This window comes from Panicum virgatum, chromosome 5N, assembly GCF_016808335.1.
Source record: "Panicum virgatum strain AP13 chromosome 5N, P.virgatum_v5, whole genome shotgun sequence".
NCBI lineage: Eukaryota > Viridiplantae > Streptophyta > Magnoliopsida > Poales > Poaceae > Panicum > Panicum virgatum.
The window spans coordinates 10,978,108-10,999,584 of record NC_053149.1 but is presented as its reverse complement, the minus strand read 5'-3'; the positions used below and the strand labels follow the sequence as shown (position 1 = coordinate 10,999,584).

At 49.3% G+C, this 21,477-nt stretch overlaps 4 protein-coding genes across 4 annotated transcripts; 3 read left to right on the top strand and 1 right to left on the bottom strand.

Moving 5' to 3' along the window:
- Positions 1-1,838: 1,838 nt before the first annotated feature.
- Positions 1,839-11,458, bottom strand: LOC120674544. The gene is made up of 2 exons (XM_039955709.1): positions 11,386-11,458; positions 1,839-3,271 (listed from the first exon to the last, which is right to left on the bottom strand). Exons 1-2 carry the CDS (start codon positions 11,456-11,458, stop codon positions 2,637-2,639), a joined length of 708 nt encoding a protein of 235 aa, XP_039811643.1. The 3' UTR covers positions 1,839-2,636.
- On the top strand, positions 11,426-12,242 carry LOC120676708. Its single transcript, XM_039958036.1, has one exon. It carries the CDS (start codon positions 11,668-11,670, stop codon positions 11,983-11,985), a length of 318 nt encoding a protein of 105 aa, XP_039813970.1. The 5' UTR covers positions 11,426-11,667; the 3' UTR covers positions 11,986-12,242.
- Positions 12,243-14,438: 2,196 nt separating this feature from the next.
- On the top strand, positions 14,439-15,618 carry LOC120675964 (extensin-like). The gene is made up of 2 exons (XM_039957164.1): positions 14,439-14,632; positions 14,671-15,618. The coding sequence occupies exon 2, from the start codon at positions 14,784-14,786 to the stop codon at positions 15,333-15,335; it is 552 nt and encodes a 183-aa protein (XP_039813098.1). The 5' UTR covers positions 14,439-14,632; positions 14,671-14,783; the 3' UTR covers positions 15,336-15,618.
- Positions 15,619-20,381: 4,763 nt separating this feature from the next.
- Positions 20,382-21,233, top strand: LOC120675765 (leucine-rich repeat extensin-like protein 6). Its single transcript, XM_039956976.1, has one exon. It carries the CDS (start codon positions 20,545-20,547, stop codon positions 21,040-21,042), a length of 498 nt encoding a protein of 165 aa, XP_039812910.1. The 5' UTR covers positions 20,382-20,544; the 3' UTR covers positions 21,043-21,233.
- Positions 21,234-21,477: the final 244 nt, after the last annotated feature.

The following is a 21,477-nucleotide window of genomic DNA, read 5'->3' as shown; positions in this document are numbered from 1 at the left end:
CAGGGCGGCGCGCCCCTCTACGTGCGGCGCCCCTCTCCTCCGCACCCTCCCTCTCCCTCCCAAGCGCCGGCGGCCGAGCAGATCAGGGCGGCGCGCCCCTCTCTGTACGCCGGCCGAGCAAATCCAGGACCCATGGCGCGGCAGAGCGGAGGCCGCGGCGGGGGCCCCGGCGGCGGCGGCAGCGCTCGGAGGCTGCTGCGAAGGGCGGCCACGGCAAACGGGTATAGAGAGAGAGATCATACAAAAGGAGGCGCGAGGAGGCTGCGGCCGGGGCGAGCGGACGCGCCGGCGGCGGCGGCGGCACCCGATGGGCTCGGCGGGCCCGATGGTTTTTTTTTGTTTTTTCTAACCTATTAACAGAGGCGTGCGGAAAAACGCCTCTGAAAATATGGCATTAACACTGACCCTAACTCAGAGGCGTTTGGGTCTGCATGCCTCTGAAAATAAAAAACGAACGCCTCTGAAAAGATTTTTTGTAGTAGTGTTTCCTCTTTAACTATATTCCATTCGTTTCAAATTATGGGATGTTTTAGCATTTTTTATACATATTTTTGCTATGCACCTAGAAATGTCAAAATGTAATATAATTTGAGTACTAGCGTCTAGCATGTTTATTTCAATCGTATATATAAACAACGGTTTTGTATAATCGAACAATAGAAAAGATATTTAGGTGTGGAGTGGAAAAATACCCCGTATGATATGGATAATAGCAGAAGTATAAATTGATGTTACACACGGAAATTTATTGTTTTCCTTTTTATCAAGGGAATGGCTAAGCAGGGGCGGAGCCAGCGTGGGGGCAGAGGGGCTCAAGCCCCCCTACCCCGAAGAACTTCATTGGAAGCAAAGAGGAAGAATAAGGAGAAGAGAAGGGAAAGGAGCAAGAAGAAGAGGGAGGAAGAGGAATGAGCCCCCCGGAAGAATAAGGAAAAGAGAAGGGAAAGGAGCAAGAAGAAGAGGGAGGAAGAGGAATGAGCCCCCCTACGTGATGCAGCTGGCTTCGCCACTGTGGCTAAGAGAAAAAAATAGAAGTTTGAGAAGAAATATTCGACCAATCATACTTGGGCAATCAGATCTTCAACACAGAAGTGTCATTATGTGTATTAGATTTTGTATTTTTGAGCGGATTAGATTGGTCAATCCTTGAAGCCCAGGCTCGGTGGGCGAGCGCAACAGGCAAACACGATGCAAATGGATCAACTTAGTTTCATTTTCTGCAGCAAACTTATCCTAACTACTAAACGCGCATAAAAATGAGTATATAGAGCTGCATCTTGATTTTTTTAAAAGTAACCTTTTCAATTTTAACTACAAACAGCAAAATAGAGGTTAATAATATAAAAATCATATTTATAGCTTTATCGTGAAACTAACTATTAATATGTCGCATTTTCTATTTGAAATTAGACATGTTGTTGGTCTAAGATAAAAAGTTTTACTTTAAAGAAAAAATAAAATTCTAGAGGTGTTAACCGAGCGAGGTCCTCTGGAGACGAGAATTAACTCCGCTTCGGATATTTACCATCAAGCCAATTTCTAGAGGTGTTAACTTGTAACGATGATTGGTTGCATCACATCTTGGCTAATATAGAAAAATCAAGTGGAATAAAAAAGGAGGGTTTGTTTTCATATGTTGTGTCTGGCACAAACAGAATGACCATAAACGGAAGTGTTTGGATCTGAGTGCTAATGAAGTGGGCTAACCCTTTAACCAAGATTTAATTATTTTAGCAGAAATATAGATACTAAATTACAAATATGTGCTAAAATTTAGCACTTAATTTTAGCCTGACCAAACAGTGTTAAATATATGACATTTATAGGGTGCGTGCAAATACTTCAGTGTCTGATTTAGTGTATTATTTCAAAAGGAATACGATCATGAGATATAGATCCTATTTGGATCTCTGAGCTATTTTTAACCCTTCCCAAATAGCCTAATATGAGATAAACAGAATGACTATTTCTGGACTATTTGCAAATAGCCCATCAAAAAAACTATCTCCTCCAAGAAATGCTATTTGGAGCTATTTGGATTGGGATCCACTAATTCTATCCCTCTCTTTTGCAAGAATGGCAGCTAAATGATTTGAAAAAATATTTTAAGAGCCAAATAGTTCTTGGATCCCATGGCTGCAGTCCAAACTATTGAAGGACTATTTTCTTAAATTAAAATTTAGCCATCAAAATAACCCTGGATCGACTACTTGACTGATCTCTGGCATCAACTTGATTCTGCTTGAAGAAAAGGCGAGACGCTTCATCAGATCGATACGGGTGGCCACTTCAACCAGACAACTCCGAAATCCTTGGAGGCACAGGTCCAGCACTCAAGCTAGGCGGCACGCACGCGGCTACAAGCACGGACGAGTTGATATGGCACCACTGGCGGAGCTCAGTGCATTTGAAAAGGAGGCCATGGCTCTCTTGATTTCTGAAAATTTACACTAAATGAACAAACAGTAAACCAGCTACTGTTTATTGATTTTCAAAATAAAGTATCATAGCTGGCACCCCCTGATTACTTGCTCAAGCGCCGCCACTGGTGGCAACACCTGATAAACACACCTGGCAAATCAAACTCCCAAGGCCCAGCTGCACGTGTCCATACGTACGCACGCGTCGTTGTTAATCTAAGCCTCCGCGGCGGCGTCCTTGACCGGTGGCTGCAGTGGGTTGCCGTCGGAGTCGTAGGCGACGTGGCCGGAGGACTCGAGCGGGCGGCACTTTCCGCCCATGATGATGGTCTTCTTCCACAGGGCCTCTTCCTCCCCCGCGGCCACGTCGTCGTCGTCGTTGCTCCTCCACCCGCCCGACGCCGGCGGCGAGCGCCGGTTCCACGAGACCATCTTGGCCACCGCGGCCGCCTTGACGCCGATGCCGCTGAGGCTGACGAGCAGCTGCGGCTTGCTCCTGCCGCCGCCGCTGTCCTGCTGCTCCTGCGGGGCCGGCGCCAGGGACGACCGCCGCTGCTTCCGTGGCCTGGCGTTCTTGCTGCCGGTGCAGAGGGACACGACGACCGCGGCCGCCGCGGCAACGACGACGGCGACGATGAGGAGGACGGAGGTCGCCGGCGCTCCGGCGTGGGCGAACGCGGCTGCGCGATCGGCCTGGGCTGGAGCAGAGTCCTCGGCATGGCGCCCGGCCGCTCCGCTCGTGCGCGCGCGCGAGCACCGAGCACGCACGAACACCACACACCAGCTCTGTTCTTGTGCCCGACTGAACTGTGTGGTTTTGGCCTGTGCGAGCGTGCAGTATTTGTTGGCCGCTTACAAGCATCCGAGATGAGGGTGGGAGCATGGCAACAACAGTGCGCTATCAGGTCATCAGTGCTGTGGTGCGGCTGCCTCGCCGTGCGAGACACTTCACGGCGACCGGCCGCGCCGGCCACGACGACAGGTCAGGTCGTCGCCGGAGACCAGGGCCGGCCAATTGCAGGCGCGGCCGGGTCAAGTCGGTCTGCGCCGCACGCGCACGGCGCCACGGCGCGCCCCAGTCCCACCGCCTGGTGCGGCCCAGTCACACCAACTCACCAAGGCAAGAGGGCTAGTAGACAAAGATGAAAGATACTAGCCACAGCCAGCAGGAAGGGTCGTTTAAACACACAAACCATGTCGCTTGACGAAGCATCGATGATGCTTCGTGCTTGTCCTCTCTCTCTCTATATATATTTTGGGCCATCATATAAGCATCAAACTTCTTCTAGGCCAACAAGCATAAGGGGCCGTTTAGTTCCCAAAAATTTTCACCCAAAATTTTTCACCTTCCCTTTGAACATATGTATGAAGCACTAAATGTAATTAAATAATAAAATTAATTACACAGTTAGGATGTACACGACGAGACGAATCTTTCGAGCATAATTAGTGCATGATTAGCCATAAGTGCTACAGTAACCCACATGTGCTAATGATGCGGTCGAAGGCCTCAAAAGATTCGTCTCGCGGTTTCCAAGTGAGTTCTGAAATTAGTTTTTTAATTAGTGTCCGAAAAAACCCTCCCGACATCTGGTCAAAGTGTCGATTTGACATCCAAAATTTTTTGTTTTTGGAACTAAACGGGCTCTAAGTGCATGTGTAAAAGCCTCTATTGGATATGGTGGGTGGGACAAGACAGACTATAGTGGTGTGAGTTGCATAAAACTTAAAATGACCAAGATAATAAAAAGATAAAAAAAGAAAAGATGATAATGAAATGTGCTTACTACTCTTCCTACTCCAAAAGATTATCAGATTAGGCTAGGTTGCGGATTTGTAAGTCTCGCGCGGCCCCCTTCGTATTCCGTTTGGGCCAAACAGATTTTAGGTTCAGTGGTCTAATGGGCTCTATCAGGTAGGCACTCGGAGACAAATTTTAAACGGGCCCGTACCAAATGAGTTCTCTACAGTATCCTCGCAGCGGCCCACTTCAAACTATTTACTGACAGAGACGTTAGTTTTCTATGGAGCCTCCCTTCCTTCCCAACTTTTCTGAAAGCCTTTCCTTAAAAAAACACTTTTCTGAAAGCCTTCATGCCTCAACTCTGATTCGTGGGTAAAACCTTGCGCCTTTCCTCTTTATTTTCAGAGCAATTTTCGCAGCAAAACTTCCTTGCACCATGGCCCATCTTTTCTTTGACGTGACGTCACAACATACACCCACCGCACTATCTAGCAACAGACATCTAGGAGGGCTCCGGGGAGCAGGGTTCACCAAATCGGTGGGAACCGGTCCGGTTTGACCGGTTATCGGTCAAACCGGTCCGGACCGGTTCTGGTTTCGGCCGGTACCCAACCGGCCAAAATTCAAAATTTAAATTTAAATTCAAAAAATAAAAAATTTTCAAAAAAATTCCTAAAAATACTTCAAATTGCGATGAATCTAATGGTATCAAATTTTCTCAAAAATTCGTTCATTTAGTATAGTTTGCGGGGATTTAAAGTTAAATCAAAAAAAAAAGAAAAAATAGGCCGGCCCATTAAGGCCCACCAGTCAAACCGGCCGGTAAACCAGTTGCATGGGAGCTTTTGAATTTGGATTTGAATTCAAACCGGTAAAACCGACCGGTAAAACCGGTTGCACGGGAGCTTTTGAATTTATTTGAATTTGGATTTGAATCCAACCGGTTTCCACCGGTTACCGGTCCGATAAACCGGAACCGGTGGCCGGCGGTTTGGGTTAACCGGTCGGGGAAAAAAACCTTGCTCCGGAGTACTCCGGCGCCAATACTGTAGCGCACTTTGTGGCTACTGTAGCACCCCGGAGTCGTAGCCGGCGGAGCTATGTTTTTGCAGCTTCACCAGCTCCACTCGTTTGTAGTTCACTTTGGATCTCGTTTTCCGTTCCAGTTTCTTGCTATAGTGACAAATAGTGCAACTACAGTACTGTTTCCCGTAGCATGGAGCTGGAGCCGACGAGGGCGGAGCCCTCAAAGGGGTCCCTACAATAGGGGGAGCTCTCCAGAAACGCATATTGTCGGTAACTCAGGACTAGGGTACCCCCTCTTGCCATGGCAAGACTCGTGTAGTTCTCCGTAACTGCGCCCTAAGGAGCTGAGCTGACGGATCCCTGGGTCCGGCTCCATCTCACTGGACCAACAGCCCCGGACCCGCCTCCCGGTCGGGACAGGTCCGGTGTCACCACGTGTCCTGGAGAAGAAAGCACTAAGGACCAAAACGGCCGGGGCCCCGGACCCCGTGTGGGGTCCGGGATCCCCATAGTAATCCGGATCCCTCACCGGGAGGAAACAGACACCCCGCCTGGGGGGGTCCGGAGCCGCCACGTGTCCGCAAGCACGTGCGCGGCTGCCAAGCTTCCTCTGTAAGACTTGCCCACCTACCGCATTTAATGCAGGTGGTTCAGAAGTGCTCTGCCATAGCAGAGCCCAAGGAGACTTTTGACAAGCTGTACTATTGGTCGCGTGTTACCAAGGTGCGCAGTACAGCCGCTAGCGCCACTTATGCCACGCGCGTCAGTCCGCTACGCCAGGTAGGCATGACAACTCGATGACAGAGTATCATAACGGCTACGCGGTAGACCCAACAGTCTACGCCGCAACCTACACTGTCTCAACGGGCGTCTCACCGATGGGAAAGGAGAAGACCCCCTCGGTCAGGAAGTCTACAAGACGGCGAAGCATATCCGGCAAGAGATTCTCCATCACTGTAGCACCATTAGTGCCTATTTAAGTATAGAATACCTCCTTGTTGGGCCCATCTGTCGGGGTCCAACACCCGTGTACGCGCCCTCCTTGCACTATAAAAGGGGGACGCCCGCTAGAGAATAACTCAAGCCCCGGCAGGGCAGAGGATAGACACATTCATACAAGTGCAATACACCACACAGTGGATGTAGGGTATTACGCTCCGGCGGCCCGAACCACTCTAAACTCGTGTATTCTTGCGTTCTTGCCCCCGAGCTAGATCGGCCTAATAGCTTGGCACTTCCCCGAGTACTCCCCCTCAGGGAATAGGCGGGTGCGTTCCGCCACCCGGCTGTGGGTATCCCCAAAAGCCCACGACACATATCTTCAACATCGAGTGTGGATTGGGGAAAGTCTGGTTCAGAAGTCTGCAGGGGATTCTACCAGCAAAAGGAAGACTATAAGCTGCACTGCACCAAAGATATGGATGGCGATTCAGTCAAAGAAAACCGCTGCGGCAGACAACAACGGGTGAGAGACGCTCGAGGCTTCAAACTCTTTTCACTGATCAAGACATGATCCGTGATTTGCGGTTTGTATTTCTAGGCCTGCCCCCATCACATAACAGCACCTTCTATATCTGACCTCGCTGGTACCATTGGAAAATTATTTAGGTGGAAACTCTCGTCCTCTCGGTGACCTTTTTTTAAGGTAAAACTGTAATGCTACAGTACGGAAGTTCGAAATTTTAGAAAAATCGGATGCTCCGACATATGATGCAGTATTTAAGCATCAATATTGCCACCATTGTTTCTACTTGTTTCATAATTGATGTTGCATGAAACATAATTTTAATGTTGGGGTAGGAATTTTCGATCCTAGAGTTGAAACGACACAATCATTTTTAACATATTATTTTTTATGTTACAAATTCCAATGTTGCACTAGTTAATTTTCAATGTTTTGTCGGAGCGTCCGTCCAGACGCTAGCAGCACCAAAATTAAAAGCAGAAGAATTGTCCGTTAGAGTTTCTGTTTCATTCGTTTTCTTGCTTGGCATGGCTACACCTGCATGTGTTCATGTTCATGCAGTGGCACACCATTCATGCTAAGAAAGAAAAGAAAAGAATACCATTGAAAAGCACTGCATAAATGGCCAAAAGGAAAATCACTAATTCATAAAAGGTACCAGCATATGCATTGTACTACCATTTTTTGGAAGAAAAAGCAGCATGCATGGCCGAAAAAGAAAACGAAAAGAAAAAATCGCTTGCCTGCAGGCAAAGATAAGGGACACCCCCACATCATACATGCCCCTGTCTATCCTGGATTGGAAGGATATGGTAGGGTAGGGTAGGGTAGGGTAGGGTAGGGTAGGATCACCAAATATGCTTGCTTGCTGCCACTTTCCAGTGGAAGAGGGAAAGACTGGAAGAGGTGGTTGCCCACTTGGCTTTCCCAAGCCCCAACCCAGTCCTGATGCCATTATTCAACCCAAGTACCTCTTGGATTTGGAGTGCTTGTCTCTCCCAGCCAGCCTTAAGTGCCCACAGGCCAGGCTGCATTGTGAAGCATGAACACCACACCATCCATCAGTTCGGTGCTGCTGCTGGTGGCCAGTCCCCATCATAGGCCTGCTTTCCCTTGTACCCTCTTGCAGATGCTCCAAAGCCCCTGAAATTTGCCTTGCATATATATCAGTGTGCCTGACATCACAACCAACCATTTTTCTCCCTACCGTTAACTGCAGGCTCATGCTCAGCTGCAGTAACCTGATTTCTTGATCCGTCCTTTTTCAGAGCCTTTTGCTTCAGCACCCTGGATCCATTCCTTCAGAAAAAAAAAGTATCCTGGATGCATGATTGGAATTTTAGAAAGAGGGACTCCACTTTGAGGCGACTGGAGCTGCAGATGAGGAGTCAAGCAAAAGGCAGCGCCTCTCTAATTGCCATGTCACCGACCGGCGTCTTCTTTACATGATCCAGCTCCAGAGCTGCTGAACAATGTTTTGACTAGTCACTCCCGTGCTTGTGAAGTGATCTAGGAAAAGAGGTCCCATGAAACACATCAGCTTTATACCTCTATTAATTCAAGGTGGGAAGATGATAGCTGCTTTTGTTTGCAGATCATTAAGTGAAGCTATGCCATACTTCTCTCTCCGAAAAAAAGAGACAAGCTTGATTGACGTTTGGTAGACTGTCCCATTGAGGTTTGATCACGCCTGAAAGGAAATTGTGGTTTGATCAGTTTGGGTTTAGCACCTCGATCAGCCGTTTGCATGCTAATGTTGTGAGAACCGCCCAATTTAATATTATTTTAAACGAACCGCCAGTCATTATCTTCCAGATGGGAGTTAACACGTGTTTGTCAGAGAGCGTGCCACGTGTTATCCCACATCTAGAGACACGAATAAACGACACGTCATTCGCCTAAAATAGTATCAAATCCGGTAGTCCAGGTATGTGTTTTAACATACGCCCAGAATCAGCATATACACATACCGTGTACAATCGAATACATCATCAAAGAACCACAAAGAGCAGTTTTACATTACCAGAGCTCGAAACTTAATATTACAAGTTCAACATAGGAAGGTTCAACTATTCACCATTACAAGCCTTGGGCTCACGGAAGCCATATTATTTAGAAACTTAAAGATTATTATAATTACATGCTCTCACGGAGTTCGATTACGATAAAACCTACTACGATGATGATGTCGTGCTCAAGGACACCATCCCAGCCTCAACGACCTGCTCCTCCCCCGTACCTGGTACGGCGGGGTAGAAGTGGCCGAACACCACTTCCGGTTCACCTGCAACTAGGGTTAGAACCACCCTGAGTACAAAGTTACTCGCAAGACTTACGCGATTAAATAAACAAGGATCATGCAAAGGCTCAAGTAAAAGCTTTAAGGTTAAGTAAGTATTGCATAAGCATGAGCTCTCTAAACTAACACCTAGCAAAATTAATTAATGTTGCCCGAACCCCATTAAATTTTAGTAGAACATATTAAGAATAACATAGTTATTCCCGAGTTACTAAAATTCATTCCCACATGTTCGTACTTCTACGAGGAGTTCATGGGATAAAGAGCGTGCTCATAACTGAGAGCGCGGTAATTCGAATTGATTCAAACCTTGCAAGGGAGTACTACTTTACCCACACGACGCGAGGACCATACGACTCACCCAACCGATCACGTCGGGCAAGGGGTACTCACGTCAACCGTTCCCAACAAGGCTCAACCGTTGAGGGTACGCCCAACTTGTGCGTGGAGACTTAGTTCCACCGGGGACATCTCTAAACTTTCCTACACATAGTTCCACCCGGGGACACACTGAGCCTCCCTACATAGCCCTTGGCCACGTATCTGGGACTGGGCCCCAATGATCAAGTCAAAGAAGGTAATTGGCTCATCCGTACCATTATATTGGATATGTGGTAGCACGGAAAGGTGCTCAAAACCGACGTCATCCACTCGGTCCTTAATCGATCCAAGCGGACTATGCCCATGCGATTTCATTCTCTAGGCCCTACCATTCCGCTCGAATCTCGATACTACCAAACTCTTACCACCAAGCCGAACCAGTGCAACAAGGATAACCGGTAAATGTGATACTACAAGACATTCCTTCCTAGCAAGCGATATAAGTATTCTAAGCAGAGCTAAATATCTAGTCAAGTTAAGTAATTAACTGACTAACAAGTGACAAGGACATGAGTAACAAATCAAGGAAGAACAATGCATGAAATTGGGTACAAGAATGCAATACATACATAATATACATATAACCCCAACATTACCCGGTGAGATAACTATCTAACTCAGATTAAATAGGTGCAAGGAATCATGCTTAGCTGCTTGCCTTGGTTAACTTCGGGCTCGACCACGAACTGGACTCCGGGTTCAGGCTCGACGGACTCGGCAGGCTCAATGGGTTCGTTCTCCGACGGTTCAGTCACTATAATGTATGAATGAAATGCATGCATTAGTGCGATGCTATGCTTATGCATAAAATAAACTGCATGAAATGATATGCGCGAAAAGATGTACATGAAACAACGTTTTGGATATGCAACTCTGACAAAACCGGAGGTTCCGTTTTGACAAAACCGGATGTTCCGGTTGCAAAACCGGATGTTCCGGTTTTAAGCACTTGTCAGGCCAAAACCGGAAGTTCCGGTTTCTAAAACCAGCAGTTCCGGTTTCAGCCGGACTTTGCCAAGGCGTGCGCGGCGCGGTGTGGATGCGGCCACGGCGCGCACGTCGCGCACAGCGACGGCACGGCGAGGCAGGGCTAGAGAGGGGCAGTGGGCGCGCGCACGGCGTGTCCCAGGCGGCGGCGAGTCTCACCGGCAGCGGCACGAGCGGAGGAGAGCAACGGCGGGGCGGCGCGATGACGAACGGCGGCGGCGGGCGGAGGCGCTCGCCGGCGGGCCTGCACGGCCAGAGCGAGGGCCGGATGAGGAGGGGAACGGGTCAAGGAGAGGGAGGAGATGCTCCCCAAGAGAGGAATTGGCACGGCACTCACCGGGGACGACGAATCGACGGCGCGGGCGGAGCTCGGACGGCGACGGCAATGGGGACGGGGAAGGAGCTAGGGTTTGGGTTTGAGGGGGAAGGGGCTGGTCGGACCTTAAGGCGAGGAGAGGAGTGAGGGGGCGGCACGGCAGCCGAGGATGGCCGGCGCGTGTCGCGAGGATGGCCGACGGCGGTGGCGACGTGCGGCGCGCCGCGATTCGTGCTCTGCCCACGAAGCAGAGTAAAACCGGAAGTTCCGGTTTTTGGAACCCGGAGGTTCCGGTTTTTGAAGTTTTCATCCCGAGATGTTACAAATGTCAAGTCAAATTTTCTTCGCCTGCAATGTAAACTATAGCCCAGTTCTGGATGTCAATTGTGATCGTTGCTGTCAGTTACCATCGTCCAAGCTCTGACCTCTCACCTGTAGGAAGATTGGCACCGTTGCAACGAGACGCGGCACCGACACTCAGTTACATCACAACCTCCGGAAATAATTAGAGATGAAACTAGACAATCACCATCAGCGGATCAGATTTTTTTTTGAACAATTAGGCAGGAGCACTGTCGAGGCATTTAGATGTTTACAGTTTAAACAAGTAGACAACTATTACAGAAATAACTAAAAAAACTCTTCTTCGACATTAGCAATAAAATTACTCCACGGCCGGCTGAACGCAGGCTACTCTTCTAAGTAGCACTTCCTCCATCAGCGGATCAGATTTAATTTCGTAATTACGAGCATACTCTGACAGAGAAATCATGAACTGCATCTCTGTACTGTAGGCTGTAGCAGGCAAGCAGCCCGGCATCGGAGGTTTCAGAGCTGCATCAGCGCCACTGAAGGCCCTCCGATCGGCATCAGACGGCCAACAGCTCCTCGAGGTCGAGGGCAGCCCCATCTGAAAACTATATTCTTGGCCAATTGGCACGCCGGATTAAAGACGTCTCTTCATCTACACTACACACTCGTACCACCTCTTCGTCACTGGCCAAAAAAGCTCCGACGAGCGAGGCGAGGATGCCGCCGTCCCTGCGGCCAGCAGCGCTGCTGGTCGCAGCCGTGTGGCTCGGGTCGGCCGCCTGCGCCGCGGACGACGGCGACATCACGACGCTCTTGCCGCCGGGGACCGCGTCGCCGTTCCCCTTCTGCCCGGTGCGGCCGGCCGGGGCCTCCACGGGGCCGTTCCCCTGGATGACGCCGCCGCCGCCGTCGGCGGCGATGTTCCCCCAGGATCCGGGGTTCCTCCCGTCGGTGGCGCGCCCTGTCGGCAGCAGCGCGGTGGCATGGCTGCCGCTGCTCGCCGCGGTCTCTGCTTTCTTGGTGTTTTTGCGGTGACTCGCCCACGGCCGCTGCCCTGGGTGTACACCAGTAGCTGTTCAGTTCAGATTCATGCCGCGCAGCCTGAATTTCTGGATATGATTCTAGGCCTTCGTTTCATGTAGCTCTGGACAGTCTAACAGAGAGGCCTTTTGCTCTTGTTTTTCCTTTTCCCCACCTGCAGTAGTTCTGTAGCTTCATTCATGTAATTCTGTTTCAGCAGATGCAGCTGGAATCAAATAAAATTCCTTCTTGTTGTAGGGTCTGAACTTTTAGTAGTGTTGCCGCGTACAATATCATCTTGTACCGAAGCTGTTGTTTCCCAATGAGGGAAGCTGGAAGCATGAAAGAATCAATGGGGCACCTACATAGCTTATAGATAATTCTCTTGTGGTAATTGGTAAACGTTGGACTTGCTAAGCGAATTCGATTGACCTTCTGGCTGTAAACCATTTCCGCAAAAATTATTTCTGTTCCTACTTCCGTACTAGGCTGCAAGCTGCATAAACTGAAATTAGGATGAACAACACTCGACTTAAAACGGGGGTGTCTATCCCTCATTTGGGTGAAATATCACATCTTCTCACTCGATTTTTTGTACCACTAGATTAAAATCCAACGGCTCTCCTTCATCTTCTACCTCCCTTCATCTTCTCCCCACCGCCGCCACACCACGCGCCGCCCAGCCCTGCCGCCAACCCCCGGGACGGGCGCGCTAAGGCTGCGCCGGACGGCCGCCACGCAAGCCCCTCCCGCAGCCGCCGCCACCTCCCGCAGTTGTCGCCCCCGCCCCGACCCCGCCCAACTGCCGTCCTCCGCCGCCCGGGCCGGCGGCGCCACCACCGCCGGGCTGGCCTGCCGCCGCCGGCCCTCCTTCTAAGGCCGGTGGTGAGCAGCGCCCCCCCAGCAACACGGAACCCTAACCCGGAACCCTAACCTCGCCGGAGTTGGAGAAAAAGGTGTAGATTTGGAAGAAAAAAATTCGAGTGAGAAGAGCCTCCAAATCACTCGAGTAAGATTTAGCTTTTCCAAGCACTCATTTTTAATCGAAAACAAAGATAATAAAATATCTATGTTTTTGTTGCCAGTTGTTCTTCTCTCCGCTTTACCGATAAATAAAGAAAACTATGATAGGCAGCACGCCGGCCCGTGAGATTGTTGTACGAGATTTGTGAGATTGTTGTTTGGCTTTCTAGGAGCATAGGTTTTATCATGGATTTTGGTCCTTTTGTGTTGTGTGTTTAGCCTCTTTTATGTAATATCAATTTGTATGAACTCGCTTGCTTCCTTCTTCTTATATGAATGAGCAGAGCTCCTGCCGTATTTTTTAAAAAAAGTTTTATCATGGATTTAGATATATATTATGTTTAGGTGCATAGTCAAATATATGTATTTAGAAAAGCCAAAACAACTACTAATATTTTAAAACGGAGGGATGAAATATATTACATAACAATTTGCTCCACTCCCGAGAGTGAATAGCCGGTGTTCATCTTATGATCTCTGTGAGACAGGCACTCAAAAAAAATTCATGACGAAAGGTAGAATGCTTATTCATTTTTTTTTTAAAAAACTAGAATGCTAATTCATTCCTACTATCTATCTACTCCAACGAGAGTGGGTTGGTACAGTGCCTGGTGTGACGTCGTATGGCTAGGCAGTGACCTATCCATTTCTAGCTCACCTCCCCAGTATAAGTACAAAACAGTAATGGCCACTCCGCCACTGACCCCGCAACGGTTGATGACCAGCTAGTCCTTCCCCTGAATTCGACAATGATGCAACGCCTACAAGTTATACTGAGAAGACACAAGTTATACTGAGTCGTAGAAAATAAAACCGGTTTCGCAGACCGACTTCACTATGATATCAAATGTAGTATCTCTTGATGGAGCATCTCTTGATGAAATGGGGCATCTCTTGCGACTACAATACATGTCCTGAAAAAATAAGTTTTATGGATCCATTAATTACTGGATCAGTTGCCAATTGTCAATCCGAGCGGCTGCCACGCGTGAACACCGGTGCTAAGGCGCAACGGCTCTCACAATTCCATCACCTTCACAAGTTGAATCAAAGAAGAAAACGAGACGGCAAATGAGTAGGCTCCAATGTTCTGAAGAGGGAAAAAAATCAAAAAGTATTTTGAATCACAGAACATCTCTAGTGTAATTTAATCTACGCACGGCAACCACAAACGAAGCGAGCGGAGCATCCAGCAATCCAAAACGCTCCGGCTCACGAACTGGTGGTGGTGACCCGCGGGGGGGTCCATCTGAATCAAACGGGTTCAAACAAATCGGCAAAGATAGAAATATTCCGCTCACTTTCAGAGAGGGAGACGGCACACAGCGCAGCGGCAATGGAGAGTTGGAGACGTTTAAATCACGTCACCTTCCCCGCGCGTAATAATTGCAGGCTTAGCTTGCGGACACATAGATACACTGATTAGGAGGGATCATTAGATTAGGAAGTAGTAGTAGCTTGCTGTCACAGGGACAAGTATGCTACCTGCTTAGGGAGTAGAAAAACACAGCCGCACAGGCATAAGCGCGCGCTTGGCAGTTGGCACCGAGAAAAGAGAGGAGGGGAAGGCGAGGACGACGACGACGACCTCCACCCCGAAAGCTAAAGCGGAGGCCGACCACTATAACCACCACCCGACCCCAATCATACTCGTCGAGAAGTAAAGAGGGCGCCGAACCGAGCTACTAGAAGGGAAGGGAAGAGGCGCCGCAGCATATACTCCACCACTCCACTGAAGAGGAAAGCAAGGCCGACCCCCCTCTGCAGCGCGCGATCGCGATCGGGCGGGCATGGCGCGGGCGTGCGAGGTGACGCTGGCGCTGGCGGTGCTGCTGCTCGCCGCCGGCGCGGCGGCGGCCGACGACGACGACAAGTGCGGGAACCCGTGCGGCAACCCCTGCGGCGTGCCGTGCATCTACACCAGCCCGCCGCCGCCGGTGTACTACCCGCCGCCGCCGGAGCACTACCCCCCGCCGCCGCCGCCGGAGTACTACCCGCCGCCGCCGACCCCGGAGTACTACCCGCCGCCGACCCCGGCGAAGCCGGGCTGCCCGCCGCCGCCGGAGGGGGGAGGCGGGTACGAGCCCACGCCCGACACGCCCGGCGGCGGCGGGTACAACCCCACGCCCGGCGGCGGCGGGTACAACCCGACGCCGTACCCGTACACCCCCGGCGGCGGCGGGTACAACCCGACACCGTCCTACAACACCCCGCCGGGGACGCTCTACCCGCAGGACCCAGGGTTCCGGCCCAACGGCGCGCCCGGCCGCGCCGCCGCGTGGCGCGCGGCGGTGGCCTTCGCGGCCTCGGCGGCGGCGGCCGGAGCCCTGCTGGCCTTGTGATCGCCGCCGGTCGACACATGGTGGCCAAGCGCATGGCGTTTTAATTCTGCAACGTGTTAATTAATAATAAGATTAGAGAGAAGGGTATAAATTGGGTAAGAAATTTTTTCCTCAGTAATTCTTGTTGTTCATGATGTTGCTACTGCTGCTTGTAATCGTTCTTGTCTTGTACCTACGTTGAATCCATCTGTTTATGATCGTAGCCTCATAGGAAACATGTTCATGAGGCTATGTAATACATATATACAAATCTCTGATCAATCTCGAATAGCATGTTCTTTCATGTCTCGGTTGCCTTTTGGTACCATATTCTTATCATGGTGGTGCAATCTGACCTCCAAAATTGTCTCTTTTTGTTTCTTAATTCTTTGTCTTTGCAATTTTCTTTTCATTTCTAGATGCAACCTTATGCAGCCTTTTTTTTTTTGCTCGAAAAGAAAGCCTTGCACATCCTTTTCCTCAAATGAAAAGGTAAGTTATGCAAATCCTATTCTTTTCTAGCAACCTTTTCTCCATTGAAAAAACTTTGTGATGTCTATATGTATATATATTGTGCAAAAGGAAGAAAAAAACTATGACATTTCTCAATTTGTATATTACATTTTGTTGCACTTCAGCTAAGATTAACACTAGGAATAAGCTTATCCGAAACCAGTCGGCAAGATAATAAATGTAGTACGTATACTGCTTAGAAAAGAAATGGTGGCCGTTGGATTGTATAAGCGCCCCACATCACCTTTTCTTTTCTTTGCCTTTTCTTTTTCTAACCGGTGTCCATAGTTTAAGAAGGCACCCTTGACTACATGTCAACTACTCAGCTCTTACTTTGGGTGCCTGGAATTCAGTAACTACAAAAGATTATCTTTTCTTCCTAAAACTTTAACATAGAATGTTATCTTTTTTCACACGAAGCACGTTGTTCATTAAGAGATCGAGGACATACTTAGAACTTCGTTCACATCCTTTTTGCAATATCTTTTCCCCTTCTAAGTTCCACTACCAACCACTGAATAGTTCAACATACCGACATTGTCTAAGTGGCTAGTCTGATTTCTCACCAAATTGCATTTGGGACGGGTTAGCCCAATGTCGCTACAAAAACCATGCACTTTCCTGTGGCCTGCATACGCATGATCTGCCGGTATACACACAACGCAGTTCGTGGCCGAAGCGAAGCGGAACGAGATGCCCATGTGAGCATCATGGCCGTGCCTCATGTCCCAGAACAAGTCAGCATGTGCCGCGGACGAACGTGTTGGTGCCTCACGGGATGATGGAGAGAGGCCGTACGTGTGTGTGTGTGTGTGTGTGTGTGTGGGACGGCGACGACGGCGTCGCACTCGACGGACCGATCGGTCGTTGCGGCGTTGCTGTCAGCGTCAGTGCGTTCCTGAACAGGGCGTGCACAGGGCTTTGATTTAATCCCCTGTTTGTTCGCATTAAGTTTTAGTACCTAATCCAGACTAGACTAGCAGTAGCTGGTGATGTGCGCGTACTGCATCATTGTGTATTTGTAAATTTGTGTCGAGTCACGAGTCAAGTCTCCTTGTAACTTCTTTCTCCATCTCGTATCATTACACAGCGTAACTGAACCTAATTAGCTATTTGGTAGAGCCGGAGAGGTGTGGGTAATTTTGAAGTGAATCAGATGCCGTTGTTAGTGAAATGCTTGTATTTTTTATGACAGTTTCTAGGACTCGTCTTCCCCCCACCCTATTTTAGTTCAGTAAATGAAACTCTTCGTGGTTTACCTTTTTGAAAACAAGTAGAGTGGCACATTCTCTTCGTGCATGTCAACCTTTTGTAAATTGTGCTGGCGTGTTTAGTTCGCGATTTTTTTATTTTGGTTACTGTAGCACTTTCGTTTTTATTTAGTAATTAGTGTCTAATCATAGACTAATTAGGCTCAAAAGATACATCTCATCATTTTCAGCTAAACTGTGCAATTAGTTATTTTTTTAAACTACATATAATACTTTATGCATATGTCCAAAAATTCGATGTGACGGAAAATCTTGAAAATTTTTGGAAACTAAACAAGGCTCGTGTTTAGTTACAAAATTCAAAATTCTAAAAAAAAATTCCGGCACCTGCATGGAGACTTAAATCTAGACGAAATAAAAAACGCATTGCGACTGCTGTCTGTAAATGGCGAGACGAATCTAATGAACCTAATTAGGCTGTAATCAGACGCTAAATTGCTACAGTAATGCTACAGTACCAGCCTCTAATGTCGGATTAATTAGGCTCATTAGATTTGCCTCGCGATTTACAGACGAGTTCTGTAATTATTTTTGTGATTAGTCTATATTTAGTACTTCAAATATAGAAAGATGTTTTTTAAAAAAATTTACGGAGCGCCACTAAACACGCTAAGACCGCCTTGTTGTTGCTGACTGGCCGACCTCCTTCCGAAGTCCCATCCATGGGAGAGGACATCTGGACACGGTCGCGGCGCGTGGCCCCTTTTGGGGCCTTCCGAACCACCGCGATGTAAAATTTAAAATTTCAAAACTATCACATCGAATAAAGATTTTACATACATGGAATATTAAATCTAGACGAAATAAAAATATTAATTTTATAGTTTGCTTGTAAATTACGAGACGAATCTAATGAGTTTAAATTAGATTATGATTAGACAATAAATTTCTACAGTATCATATGCTAATGCCAGGCTAATTAGTTTTAATAAATTCGTCTCGTAGTTTACAGATGAGATCTATAATTAATTCTGTGATTAGTTTATATTTAATACTTCAAATATGAAAAGATTCTATTTCAAAAAATTTACACCGTGCATCTAACGTGCATCTAAACGAAGGCCCAGTCCCAAAGATTCATGTCAGCCGTACTACGTGCCGCTAACGAACTGGCTGCGTACTCGGCTGATTCGCTGCACGCAGTCCTCCTCCCTGACGTGCAAGCGAGCGGTGAAAGAGTCCGTTACTGACGACGACTACGATGAGCAGAGCAGTGCTTGAGAATCCTGGTGCAGAAGCGGCCATAGTTTGCTGAAGCTAAGCATCTCCAAGAGCTTCTTCAAATCATACTAGTCAAAATTTTATTTATCTAATCATTTAGTTAGCTAGTTTGTTGGATCCAATTTTTTTTGGTATTTGTATTTTTTAGTTAGCCAAGATACCAAGATTGTTGGAGATGCTCGTCAAAGCAATAAGCTTTAAGCTGTATGCTAAATGGGCCAACCTAATCTTTGTAGACCATCACAGCGCCCGCACTACAGGTGTACAGCAGGTCTGAACTCTGAAGATCATGATGCGTCCATTACGCTACCGCTCCATGCCTCCATCTGCATTCTCCTCCTCCCTCCCAGGCTCCCACGACCGCCGATCAGGCCATCATCAGACTGCGGCGTACAGGGCGCCAAACAGAGGCGGCGTTCGCTAGCTTGCAGCATCCTGCCGGACCGATCGATGGCCAGTTCGCACACGACGGCGAGAACGAACCTGCAAGCCTGTGCAGGTCGTCGGTTTGGCGCAACCGGGAGCAGGGCGGCGTGGGCAGGGAGACTGATTGGATCGGATCGGTTGGATTCAGCGAGAGGGAAGGAAGAAGCTTCGCATTCTCCTGTGTTCTGACAACCCTGCCGGCCGCTAATCAATCAGGCCGTGTCGTGTTTAGTTCCAACGCAAATTTTTTTTATGGAATCTTACTAATTTGAAGTATTAAATAAAGTCTATTTATTAAAATTTTTGCACAAATGGTTGTAAATCGCGAGACGAATCTAATGATGCTAATTAATCTATAATTAGCGGATGGTTACTGTAGTATCGCTGTTGCAAATCATAGATTAAGTATGCTCATTAGATTCGTCTCGTGATTTACAGCCCATCCATGCAAAAGGTTTTATAAATAGATTTCATTTAGTACTCTATGTATGTGTTAAAATATTCGATGTGATGTTTTTTTTATTTATGGAGTTTATGGGTAAAGATGCCTCAATCAATCATCCGGCCCCCGTTCTTTTGTCATCTTTCAATGCAATTCCCAGGCCCACCTACCCAGGCCGGGGATACGATCTGGTCTGATCGTAGTAGTACGCGCTGGAAGGTAGCAGCAGGCCAGCAGCGGATTTGGAGCCTTGTTCTAACTTCTACCTGCATTCCGCGCGGGGCCGGCGGCCGGAGAAGCAGAGCGGACGCAGTCATCTGGGCGACAGATGTGCGGGCGCCCCGGCCGGCGGCCGGCGGCCAGCGGCGCCTTTCATGAGTGCCTGCTCGCCTGCGCCGCCGCTGTTAGGTACTACAATACAGCCTCCCTCCCTCATCACTGCGTGCACCGACCCACCTAACGATCAGTAAAGTAGTACGCATGGAACAAACAAGAAATCGGTTCGTTTTAAAAAAAATCTATTCGTTTCAAAAAAAACAAGAAATCGGTTCGCTCCCTCCCTGGCCAGGCCCGGCCCGCCGCGCCGGGGGAAGCGGCGTGGTCTCGTCGTGCCTTCCTCTCCCACCTTGCCTGCCTGGAGCAAGAAGCTGGTGAAAGCAAGCGCAGGGAGAGCGAGCCCGTGCCGCTCCGGAAGGGATCCGCGTGCCGCTACAGATGCTGCTGGCGCGCCCGGCGGCACAGATCCGGCGTGTGATGGAGACAGCAAACAGAGGTTCCCATCCCAACCCCATGCAGGCTTGGCTATTTTACAACCAGAATTCAAACGAAGTTTCAAATTCCAGTTAAAATCTGACCAAACCTTATATTAAAAACAAGTTGATAATTCTAAAAAGCGGTTTTCTATTACTTTTATTATTTTTTTGAGGGGTTGCTTTTATTTTTATTTAAAAACAACATCTTTGTTTAGGGCCAAGGGTGGGCTAGACGGGCCATTAAAGCAACATTAATCTACAAAGGCACTGAAACAGGACTCAGGTCTACTATTCTCAAAACAAAAGAAGTAGTAGGGCTGGTCAACAACAACAATACGGGCCCACATGCAGAGGCACAAGGCGCGCGCCCAGGCTGTCGCCATCCCCAACCGCCGGATATAACCAAACCCCGGCCTAGCTAATCACCGGTCCGTCCGGCCGCCCCGCTCGCCACCTCCCCCGCTTCGTCCGCTCCCCGCGCCTGCCTTAGCTAGCCACTGCGCGGCACGCCGCCGCACCACCCACCACCGCCCCGTCACTGCACGGACCACGATCCCCACTCTCTCCCGGCAGCCTCGGCCCTCGGCCTCGCGCCTCGCCGCGCCATGGCGACGGCCGCGCGCAGCGGCAGCAGGCTCGTCGCCGCCGCCGTCTCCTCCGCGCTGCTCCTGCTCCTCCTCCCGGCGCCGCGGCCCGCGGCCGCCGACGGCGCCACGTACCCGGCCGACTGCCCCTACCCGTGCCTCCCGCCGCCCGCGGCGCCCGCCGTGACCGCCAACTACCCGCCGCCGCCGTCCCCGCCGTCCTCGTACGCGTACCCGCCACCGGCGCCGTCGTCGCCGTCCTGGAGCTACCCGCCGCCGCCGGGGGGCTACATTCCCTACTACCAGCCTCCCGCGGGAGGGGGTGGCGGTGGCGGGGGTGGAGGAGGCGGGGGGTCCGTATACCCGGCGCCGCCGCCGCCCAACCCCATCCTGCCGTGGTACCCCTGGTACTACCGGACGCCGCCGCCGCCGTCGGCCGCGTCGTCGGTGAGGGGGCGCTCTGCCGTCGTCGCCGCGGCGGCACTCGCCGCCGCCGCCGGCCTGCTGATCATGGTTTAGCTTTAGCGGGACGACTTGACCCCCATTCTGCTTCATTCTCCTCCGATCCCCAGGTTCCTTCTTCTTTGTTAATTTATCATTCTGCAGGACTCAGAAATATATAAGATCGATGCAAACATTATATTAATTACTGTGTACAAGTATCAGCTGAAAATTTCTATAATATATAGCTACTTATTCCTTCTTGATTACCAATCGACTTTAATTTTATTTGGTAGTGGAGCAACTTTTGCTAGTTCTTGACGAGAAGAGAGCATCATATGCATGCATGCATGGCTATCTAGCATTCTATCTAGCTAGGGAATGCAAGAATCTGCTGCTTTTTTCTCAGTGCCTCTCCTTTCAGTTTTTATATGTGCGTAGCAGCACTAGTTCTTACTGCCACCTTTCTGTACGCGCAACCCGTTGCAAATGCGCTTTTATCTTCGTTTAAAG